The following is an 11,551-nucleotide window of genomic DNA, read 5'->3' as shown; positions in this document are numbered from 1 at the left end:
AATTTTGGGCTGGTTTCTATCCTCGGGAGGTTCAGCTTTGGGGATGAAGGAAGGAGGAAGAAGCCGGCCCGGCGGGGATAGAAGTTGGCCATACCCAGGCACTGCCACTTCAGTAGTTTTCCAGCACCCTTTACAAGGCTCAGTTCAGTGGCTTTTCTCTGTCTGTGATGGTGGAACAGGTTTTCTTGTGGTTTTGATTTAAAAAAAAAACCCCAACAAACGTAAACAAAGACAGTGTGATGAAGCAGAAATCTCTACCTGGGCACACCCTCTTATTGGGGAGGGTAAATAAATGGCTTTTCTGTGCGTATTTTCAGCTCTCATTCCTCACATTCAAACTCCACCCATTGTACCAATCACCCCCAAAAGCATCAGCAGGTCTCCTGGCACACGTATAAAGCCAGGACAGGCCAGGACACCCCTCACTTAGTGTGCTATACATCTCCCGGCACTTAATTTTACTGAAGCAGGGGCGCATTGCCAGGCGTCAGAAGCCGCGATGTCGGGTAAAAACTTCCAGGGACTGAAGGAACAGGCTGAAGGTGCAGCAAAAGATGCTGGTAAGAAGGATTTAACATCGTTTATAGCTGGGGGAGGTGGGCTTAGCTGCTGCTTTTGCTTACAGAAACCACTACTAGCTCCATCGGTGCTACCAGGGCATATCTTTTCCTTTTCTTTCATTTCCTGGGGCCAAGTTTTGGCCATCGCCTGGAGAAGGCCCCAGGCTGGCCACAGCTCTCGGCTCGGCATCAGCAACCACCTCCACCCACCCACAGCTCCCTCAGCGGCGGCTGAGCATCATCCAACCTTTATCGCTCCCCAAACTTGATGTTTTTAGAGCAGCGAAGCCTGTCCTGGTAGCAATAACCTTTTGTATCTAGCATTTATGTTGCACAGGGTGGTCCTTTCTCGTGCTCTGCAGAGGTCTTTGAACTGCTCTCCTTTTAAGAAGTCGGAGTTAACCTTAGATTAACATTTGCTACTTGGCCTGACCATCAATGCCTTCTGGTAATAACTACATTGATTGCAATGGGCTGTTTGTAATAAGTAGTGCAAGTATGTTTCTGTTATATTCTTCTCCAGCAGTTGCAGGGTTCTCCAGACTTTGCAGGGTTTAAAAAAAAAATCTGTGCACACATTTCCATCATACAACATGTGCCCATGTTGTAGGGCCAAGCTCTATATTATTATTAGTGCTCGGCACTGAAAACCAATTTTTCGATGCAAAGTATAATAGCTTTTCCTTTAAATGAAGAATCTCAATATGTGTATATCTTAAGCTAGCGTTTTATAGTATATTCCCTGCGGTGTTTGTGCGCAGCTCATTCCTAACAGGGTATAATTTGTATCGGTCCCGGATTCTGATCCTGCAAACACTTTGTTGTATAGCTGAAACATGTGCGTAACCTCACTGACTTCGTTGGAGTTACAGTATGTTTCCATACATCTGGGAATAAATGTATAGTAGACTCAGAAACATGACAGTACAGCCTTCTGAAAAAAAAAGTAGTCCTTGCTACATCCTGAATACATTCATGCCATCAAGGGGTCACTACTTCTTCTAGCAAAATTATACAGGACGGCTATCGCGCTTTCATAAACTGTCTGACATCTTACAATCATAGGGCAACTCATTTTTTTAATGCTTTATATTCTGGAGTTGATCCATTACTCTTCCAGCTTCTGCTCCTCTTCTTCCTCTAGTTATATCTTATTTGTAAGTTGTCCCTTTCCCTATCCTGCTCTGTTTAATGCCTTTGTTTCCATTTTGGAAAAGGCACTAATCCCAAACGGCCCGCAAAGAAAATGCGTGCTGAATGGCCACGCTTCTCCAAGCAGAATGCACGAGAAAAATCCATAAAATCAAGTGTAGTGTAAAATAAGCAACTTGCAGCTAAATGTCATCATTCCAACTCACTGCTAATCTTTGCTTCTTTCTCTCCTCCGTATTTTATCTTCTTATCTGTCATCGATTTGCTCAGCTGACCGTAGGTACTAGGTGAAGGCTAATCTCATAGCAAACTGCTCTGGCAACACAGGTGGTTCCCAGGGTGCCCACGAGCAAAGCATACAGCCTCCACCTGCTCCGTACCGGCCTTATCTCTTGCCAGGGGCATAACCTCCTCTGGACATACAGAAAAGCCGACCAACAGAGGGAATTCCTATAAGCTTAAATATGAACAGCTGGAAACATTTTTGTTTGTTTGTTTTTGTCCTTAATTACAGCGAACACGTTGGGACAGGCTACTCAGGACGCAGTCAACCAAATTACAGATGCAAGCCAGAAAGGTAGGAGAAACGAGGTGCAAAACAAGAAGCGCTGGATCAGCTCAACGCAAGCCAGCAGCGGGCAGTGCTCATCCCCCCTCTTTCCTGCGGGAGTTTGCAGCCTGAAAGTCCTCAGTTTCAGTGGCAGGTTTTGGCCTTTTACAAACCATGTGGGAAAGCATTTTAGGAGCTGTTGCTTAAGTAGCTCCGTAGGTTTACCGGCAGATGTACCGTGATAGCTGACACCCCCCCAGCCACGGCATTCAGGTTTTGACTGCCTTTATAGAAAACTTGTGGGAGCAGCGTGGACAAAACTTTGCTCTTCTTTCTTGAGGATTTGAGAGGCATCTTGCCTCCCTGGCCCGGCAGGTAGGGCTCCGTTCAGGTCCAGCCCCCTCCGGACCTGGCGGCATTTGTGTGACATTAATGTCAAACATTAATGGTCCCACAGACAGAAAGGTGCCATCAGGAAAGCGTTGGCATCTTGTTTCTGAGGTTTTGGAAAGAAGTTAAACTAAAAAGTAAGCTCATTTCTCCCTTAATTTTAATAATTTTTTAAGAGTGAAGGGAGAATTAACAACTTTAGGGTCTAAGATATTTAATGAAAGCCAAAATGCATTGGTAATATCTCCTTAGAGCAGATACCCTCTACAGCTCCAAGATGTGATGGGAAGGAAGGGCTTGGGCACTTGTTGAAATTAGATGGGGAGGCAGCAAAATTGCTAAAATACGGCCAAGATCCCAGAGAAAAGAGAGAGGCTGTGCCCCATTGGTGAGCGTCTCCTCTCCCCTGGTGAGACCCTGCTGTGGTTTCCCACCCTGGCTGCTGTCGGGTCCCACGCAGGAGCGACCCTGTAGCTATGGCCCACAGCTGAGCACAGCTCTCGCTGGTGGTGCCTCAAATACACAAGCTGAGGGGAAGGGAACAGAGGGGGAAGCGTCCTTCACCTTCCCCATCACTCGGTACGGTTGTCTTTCCCGAACACCCCAGCATTCACAGCACTTCCTACCCCAAAGCACCATCCTCCATCAACCAGGCCACACGTACACCAAAATCGATCTAATCCAGCTGTGTCCCATCGTTCATGTCCTACTGCTTCAGCTCAGCACCCAAAACTTCTCAGTGACCGCTCCAATTTAGCAACGCCTTACAGCCCGTCCTAAATATATCCTGCCAAACACAACTATAACCAGCTGTGGAGAACCTTTCTTTTTTAAAGATATATCCCTATATTTTTATAGTTTAATCATTTTCACGCCTCCACCTTCCATCATAAATATTAAACCATGTTGCATTTTTCTAGCTTTTGGCTTATGTTTTTTCCCTCTCTTGCAGCTATTGACAAGGCTTCCAAGACGGCGCAAGATGGGGTAGAAAAAGCAACCGGACAAGCTGCAGAAGCATTGTCTGGCCTTGGGAAAAAATGTGGATTTAAGAAATGATGCTAAATTAAGCAAACAGTATTGCATGTAAAAAAAATCTCTCTTTGGTCTGCAGTTCCCTACTCCTCTGTGTAGAAAAAAAAAAAAAAAAAAAGCTGTTTGAGATCTAGATAATTTCTTCGTCTCCAAATACAAAATTTTAAGGCAGAAGGTCCCCCCTCATCCTTCATATAGGAAAAATACATCTTTTAGCACATCTTGTAACATGTTCACAATGTTCAGCATGGCTCATAAGGCTGCAGCAATGCTATTGCCCTGCTCTTACAACAGCGCTGTAATTGTTGCTACATTTGCTGAGTGTATTTCCAAAACCAGTGAAATCGTTGGTACTCCAGGACACCAGAACATTCCTGTGATGAAACTGAGTTTCCTTCCAGTAATCAGAAGCTAAGCTGAGGTTATATTTCATGTCCGGCTCTTCATTTGTTTCCATTTGCTGTATTTTCAGATTAAGATAAATAAAAGGTATTGTAAGATTTCCACCACCCAGAAATACATCACCTTGTCACGTACTCTTGTTATTTCATTTTATTTCATTGGCCTTTCAGTGAAGGATCGCCCAATGTCTTGCAAACCTCTTTTCCTTTCTGACTCAAAGCCCAGTGAGGTCAGTGACCGTCCTGTAAGGGAGGTGAGTACCGGATCGTTTGGCAGGTTGGCAGACAGACACACGGAAACCAACAGCCCCGCTCCCCAGGGGACCCCCGTGGGAGTTTTCCTGTCCACCCCTCCACCCCCATGTCCTTTCTCTCATATGCCTGTTGCCATCTAGACTTCTTGTCAGCCACAACACGTCCCCTGTTGAATCTCACAAGGGGGGAAAAAATAAGAGGGTTTTGTCTCAATGCACACTTGCAGCAGCAACCCTAAAAACAACTGGTAGCGCTGACGTGAGAGACGGCACCCCGGGGTGCTCAGTGCATCTCTTCAATCACGGCGGAGCTGCAGCCTCTGTGCAGCCCTCCCCGGTGGCCCCGCAGGGGCGGCACGGTGGCCGTCCGCTCCCCGGGGTGGTGGTGCTCAGGGACGGAGCCGGGGCGAGAGAGGCAAGCGGGCAATCTTCTTGCCTAGGAGATGGAAATATTTATTTTAGATTGCTGCTTGCTGGGCAATCAGAGGCTGCTGCAGCCCGGCAGGGTGCCCACTTAGTGCGGTCTCTGTCAACAGAAGGCACTAATATCCACTTATTCACAGTAAGTGCTCTTACTGTGGTCTCTGGGTCTTTCTCATTGCTAGGCAATATTTCCTTTCTTTTCTTTCTTTTTTTTTTTTTTTTTTTTTTAATCCTGGTTTGAAGCCTTACCAGCCTGATTTCAGCAAAAAGCCAATCTGGGCCTCACGAAACAAAGAATAACCAAAAGCATCTAGTTTTGATGAAACAGAGCAATCCAGGCCAGCTTGAGATACCGCTAGCTCTCACCCGTTGACCAAGAGCTGTGGTTGGCCAGGGGTTTTTGGAAGCTGATCTTTGAGAATGCAGTCCTGGGAGAGACAGACTCACCACTGAACCCAAAGACCTCTACAATTCGCACAAGGACTGCACAAACTGAAAAGCCTTTAGAGGACCCCATAAGTAATAGACTATCTGTGAGCAAACATAGTCCAGGGCTTTCCACAGAGTGTCTCAATGCAATGTCCACCATCTTTTAAAGCTTTAAAAGCCTAAATATTTACCCAAGTACAAGTTTGCAGAAAAAGCATTAGACTATTGCACTCGCAGTTACTGGGCAACCCTCAATAGTACTTAATTATTTAGGGCTTTCCATGGTTACTTGCCCGATGGTGAAATATTCAGAGAACGAGCCCTTCAGTCTTGGTGATTAAGATACATGGGCTGTGTTTGTGGGTGATAGTGGTCCATACACTGGTCTCCATCACACCTTTTTTTTTTTTTCTGCAAACTCTTTCTTAGTTCATGTTACAAAAAAAAAAAATCAGAGTTGCACATTTTTGTCCAGTAAAACCTGTTATCTCCTTACATGACTGGTTCTACTCCTGCTGCTTTGTGGAGCACAGCCCTGACTCCTGGCGGGCTGTTTTTATGTTGCCTTATTCCAATCACAGGTGATGTCTTCAGTGTAACTACAGCAGTTGTCGCTGCTCTCTGGCCCAGTGTTGGCAGCAGCACTGGTAGGGGCTGGACTGCCTGGCTGGAGGGACCACTGCAGGACATCCACTGAGTCAAGAGAGGAGAAGGACCTTTCTCCATCCGTCCAAGGAGCACCAGGAGGCAGGTCCTGACTCCTGGTCCCCAGCGCAGGGATGCCCTTGCTACTTCAGCACCAATCCCAGGAGCTTGATGAGAGGATTTCACATCTGTTTTTGTCCCGAGAGCAGATGCTGTGCCATCCGCACCCGTGAGTCTGAGTCACTTGCTGGCAAGTGTTTCCAGGTCTAAACTTTAGAGCTTTGCTCCACAAATAAGGTCACCGTGTTATTCACAGTGCTCTTTGGCCTTGGAGTATTTGGGATTGTCCCTCCCTCGTGCGTTGCGCAGGGAGCTGTGTCCCAACACAGGACCGTGCCTGCCCGTCCCACCTGAAGGCTCCAGATGTTGTGTAAAAGCAAACTGGACATCCTTAAAGCTCCGACCAGCTCACGTTCTGTCAGGCCTAGAGACACTTTAAGTTATCTAACACCTGAGTTCTCAAATTTCCTAAAATTTGCTTCTGGGTGTGTCCACAGCTGCCTGAGCCGCGAAATGCTGAGCAAAGGGGATTCATGTGCCGGCCTGGCTGGGCTGCCCAGTGTGAGCTCCATCTGCCCGGTGCCCCGCTCCAGTGTCCCGGAGACCTTCCTTGCGGGGGGATGGATGGACGGGGACATCTCCCCTTTGCAGCTCAGCATGGCAGGGGCTCAGGGGGCACAGGTTTTACCAGATGTGCTCAAACCAGGGCACCAGACTGCTCGGATGCCATCTTCTGCTCCTTTCTTTGCCCAAGAAAACGTGAATCCTCATTTTGGGTGAATGCTTTGAGCAATGCTCTGCGGCTTATTAACAACCCAGCCTTTCCAAAACCTGTCTTTGTGGCCGTAGTTTCCCATCACGTGGCAAAATTCACAGGTGATTACTTTTTTTTTTTTTAAATCCCCACCACCTCTCACCCAGCCTGGTGCCCTTTCCCAGATTCTGGGGCAGTTTCCAGCCCCGCGGCTCAGCTCGCCTCCCCGCCGACATCATGGAGCTTCGAGCCGGGCTGAGCTCCGCACCCCCGCACCGCCGGGACCAACAGCCTCCGGAGAGATTTGCATGAGCCATTTTCCCTTTGCTCATAAGCCCTGCCCTAATAGATGCTTCTCCTGCTTTGTGTCAGCCCCTCGGCCGCTGCTGGTGCCGCAGCAGTACACATGCACACACACACACACACCTGTGACGATTCTTTAATTTCCTTTTTGCCTTCAGATGGGAAATTACCAGGAATTTCATGCAAACAGTCCTGTTGCATAGGTAGCTACTTCTTCCCATTTAGCAACAGTTCACATCAAATATATTTTTTCATTCCTTTTCTTCCCAACTCCCAGATGCAGCCCAGGCAGCGGACAGTGCCCGTTCAGCGTTTCCAGCCCTCCTGGTCAATTTTAAAAGCTGGGAGAGCAGAGCCTGTGTAAGAGCTGGCCAGCAGAGCGCATGGCCGCTGTGATGGACCCCCCCAGGGCCCGTCCGCATCAGCTCGCCCTGCCTCAGTTTCCCCCCAGGCCCCGCTCTCACACCGCGTGGCTGTAGCCGCCATTTCATTCCCCGTGCCTAACTTAGGCAGCATTTATGAAACACGGCCTCTTTTGTCCTTTATGACTAACCCTCTGCCTTTTTACCTCTTTACCCAAGTCACCCTTTTTGCAGTTAATCAGGTTCCCGCTTCCCCCCGCCATGGCACACCCCGTGTCCCTGACCCCGCAGGCTCCTCTCGGCCCTCCATGGGCTGGGGGGCTGCTGCCAGGGGGCTTTCCTGGCCCTGGGGCTGACAGATGGGACATGGACAGGACAGAGGATGGGACACGGGTGGCTGCTGCAGGAGGCCAGTGGGTGCCGGGAAGGACCTGGAGCCGCGGCCATGCCAGGCCTCATGGAGCACTCGCTGCTCCGTGAGGATCCCACGGAGAAAACCGCTCACCGTGAGACAGGGCAGCACATCTGCATGAGGAACGTCACCTGCCCAAACCTAATGCCAAGGAACATCACGTTGGACCAGCTGTTGCTGCGTTGGATGCTATTCTCCACGTGCCGCTGGTACGCACTGGGGGTGACGCTGCCGCGCCGGCTGCATGTTTCGACTGCGTCGCGCCATTATGCCACGACCTGAAAAATTGTCAGGTGCCGCCCCCAGCCCCTGTCCGGCCCAAAGAGCAGCAGCAGCGAAGGGCAGCAACAGGGCAGGTGACATGGGGACCCTCAGCAGGACAGGTGATGAGGATGGAAATATTTGACACGGTTATGTCTGTGCTCTGCACCGTTCCCCTCACGCTCCCAAGCAACCGTGGCCGCTGGATTAATGATGTTGGAGGGCACATCCCGGCTGCTCACTGGAGTCACCGGTTATGAACGGATCTATTGTCCGTGATGTTGTCTGGCTTCTTTTTGGAGCTGCCAGCACTGTCTGCTCCCAGAGCCTGTGGCGGCAGCGGGTTCACTGGGGTGTGCTGCCTGCGGGACAAAAGCAACTTTCCTTTCGTGTTTTAAATTCATCTCCTATCTGTGCTGTAGGTGGCCCCTTCACCTGAAACCTTGCAAGGTCTGACACCTAAGGGCCCAGCTGCGGGCTGGGCTGGGGTGGAGGAGCCCTTCCCCAAATCCTGCCAGCACCTGGGCTGGGGCTGCCCAGCTGTGCCGGGGAGGCTATAAAGGGGCTGTGGGAGAGGGGCTGTGGAGCTCCTGGCTGCAGACATGGTGGGCAGGTAGGAGTGGGGCATGTGAGGTGGCAGCGTGCTTTGCGGGGAGGGGGATGTTGGTGGCACATCGCGTGGGTGGTGCGGTTGCTGTGGGGTGGTTACTGTGGCTTTGCCGCCGGTGCTGTGATTCCTGTCCCCCCCTGGGTAGGAGAGGCTGAGATAGCTCCCGGTGGTGGTGTTTGGCCAGGCTGGGGTGACCGTCCCACAGCCTGCCCTGGTGGCAAAGGACGCCGGGTCTTGTCTCTTCTCTCGAGCTCTGTGTGTTTGCCCGTGCTGGCTGGTGGCTGAGCTGAGGACGTGTATGTACTTGTGCCTTGGCAGCTTTAATTCGTGTTGTCAGCAAGCTGCGCTGGCGTCGCTGGCTCTGGGCAGCAGTCCTGGGCTTTGGCTGTACCATCAGCCAGGCACGGGGAGGGGAGCGGGGGCCTGTCAGTGTGTGGAGATGAGCCCTGCTCTCGTTATCCCTGGTGCACTAATGAGCAAAGTTCACCGGGACGTGTCACTGGGCTGGGGGTGGCTGAGGGAGGAGAGGAGATGTAGCAGCAGAGAGGCAGCTGGTGGTGTGGAAAGCCACAGTGCCGTGTGCCTGCTCCGTATGTGTGGTGCGAAGTCAGGAAACACAGTTGCTGAGACATATGCTGCTGTGATGATGGATGGCACAGGCTAAGGCACTGAGTATGGGACTTTTTACAAGCGTGTGTAGTGATAGGGCGAGGGGTAGTGGCCTCAAACTGGAAGAGAGGAGACTTAGATTGGAGATATTAGGAAGAAACTTCTCACTCTGAAGTGTGGTGAGGCACTGGTACAGGCTGCCCAGAGACGTTATGGATGCCCCATCCCTGGAGGTGTTCAAGGTCAGGCTGGATGGGGCTTTGAGCAACCTGGTCTAGTGGAAGATGTCCCTGCCTATGGCAGGGGTTGGAACTTGATGATCTTCAAAGTCCCTTCCAACATAAGCCATTCTGTGATTGCAATCAAATGTAGGTTTAAATGTGTATGTGATGAAAATGCTGGTGCCTGTAGAGAACTACACCTCTTCACTGGTCTTCTATGGTTTTAACCTATATGCAGTAAAAGGAAAATATGTCCTTTTTAATGTGAAAACTGTGGTATTTTAATGCTGTATATTTTTTACTCCTGTGAGGCAATCATCACCTTCACCTGTTTGTAGGGAGTGCTGTAGTGGCATGTACTCTCCAGTGTTACAACTCAGTATGTATCCGTAGTGCGTCAGTGTCATATAATGAGGATTGTATCTGTAATTTTGTTTCCGCACTCATGTTCATTGGGAATTCAAAGCACTGGTGCTGTACCGATCTGCTTTTGTGAATGTTGCTCATGAGCTGGTGATGATGTGGCTTTTGGGGAGAAAAAAAAAAACAAACAAACAACAAAACTGTATTTGCAGTACCAGAGTGTGGGAGAGAAGGAACTGTCCTTCACTTTGCACTTAGAGAAGGATGCAGAGGGGTATTTCTAATGCCGCTTTACAATGTAAATGGTCACCTCATCGAATACACAGCCTACTGCTGACTCTGAGTCTCGCTGCCTTCACGCATCTCCGCCTGTCAGTAACTGAGCAGCAGCCGGGCAGGACAGGGAAACTGCTGTTTCCTGCAAGCAAGGCCAGCTGTGGGTAACTGAGGATGTGACAGCGAACAATGGGTGCATTTTACCGCCCGCCTGCTGTGTGATGGATTTCCATGGGTCAAATGCTGCTCTGAGTTATCTGAAATATTTCAGGGCTTTTTTTTTTTTTTTTTTTTTTTTCCTGCATTGTAGGTCAGTTCTGAACTTTGTCGTTGCCCCTTGACTTCACATCAAGGAAGACATTAATTTTAAACCAAAATTATTTCTTTCCTTCTGTTTTTTGTGAGCATGTTTTGGTAGAATTTGCTTTCGGATATGGCGAGTAATCCCTTCTCTGCTGTCAGAAGATAAAATGGTGCAGAGAAGCCCTTACCCACCCCCAGAAACACCTCCACATCATATTTAACTGACATAAAGTATGACTTTGGGGTCAATAAGAAACTGCAATGGTTGGAACAAAGCAGAACTTTTGCTGTGATGCTGGAAGGGACATTGTGGAGCAACTGTTGTTCGTGAAGTGACATGTCTGGATTAGGAGAGGTATTCCTGGCCTGGGGAACAAGGCGGCAGCTCTGCTTTTTGTGGAGTGCTTAACTCTTAGAAAACAACCCTACCTGTAACTTCTGCGCGGTTTTGGTGAAATAGTTGGATGAGCTCTTTGGTTATGCAACTTTTCACCTGCCTGCTGTGGTGGCTCAGCGCTACCCGGCCCCTGGTACAGGCAGAGGCTGTGGGGCTGCACCCCACCGGCCCCGGGGGCCACGCTGCGTCCTGCTGGTGGTTCCCATGGGGACAGAAGGGAAGGGCTCACATATCCTCTCTTTGCTCTCCTGAGCCAGGCGTTGGAAACAAAGGGTTAAAGCGTTACTGATGACACACCACAAAATTATTAGCTTCGTCTAACACAACAAAGATTTCATCAGATACTTTAAAAAGCAGGGTTAGCTCCTCCCATTTCTTTTTATAACCATGAGTTTTAAGTCCCACTGGGGAGAAAAAAAAAATGTGGGCAAGAATCATCTGAAAGTGGATACTTTTCTATGTAAGGTTTTGAAATGCCGAAGTTGATTTAAGCAATTCTTCAGTGGAGTGTTTTGCGATGCAATGTTTTTGTGCCCGCTTCACAAAAGTGCTTGCCTGTATCCCCCCCCGCCTCCTGGCATGGGCTGGGGAGCCTTCGGTGGGGACAGCTGCGGCACACACGCTGTTTACCAACTCCTCAACATGGAAAAACAAAGCTCGCATTCCTGGGCCATGGAAAAACTTCTGCTGATTAACCCACGCCCTCTCTCTGGGGAGGAAAACATAATAAACACTAATGTCTCTTCACCCTTTTATGCCTCGTATATTAATCACCCGACAA

At 49.4% G+C, this 11,551-nt stretch overlaps 1 protein-coding gene across 1 annotated transcript; it reads left to right on the top strand.

Moving 5' to 3' along the window:
* Positions 1 to 499: 499 nt before the first annotated feature.
* LOC309674525 (uncharacterized protein) lies at positions 500 to 3,711 on the top strand (the record flags this gene model as incomplete). The annotated part of the gene is made up of 3 exons (XM_082486589.1): positions 500 to 560; positions 2,227 to 2,289; positions 3,605 to 3,711. 3 exons carry the CDS (start codon positions 500 to 502, stop codon positions 3,709 to 3,711), a joined length of 231 nt encoding a protein of 76 aa, XP_082342715.1.
* Positions 3,712 to 11,551: the final 7,840 nt, after the last annotated feature.

The sequence above is a fragment of the Vanellus vanellus genome (genome assembly GCF_965231255.1).
Source record: "Vanellus vanellus genome assembly, chromosome: 7".
Classification (NCBI taxonomy): domain Eukaryota; kingdom Metazoa; phylum Chordata; class Aves; order Charadriiformes; family Charadriidae; genus Vanellus; species Vanellus vanellus.
The sequence above is the reverse complement of the archived record's forward strand: the minus strand, read 5'-3'. Positions and strand labels throughout refer to the sequence as shown.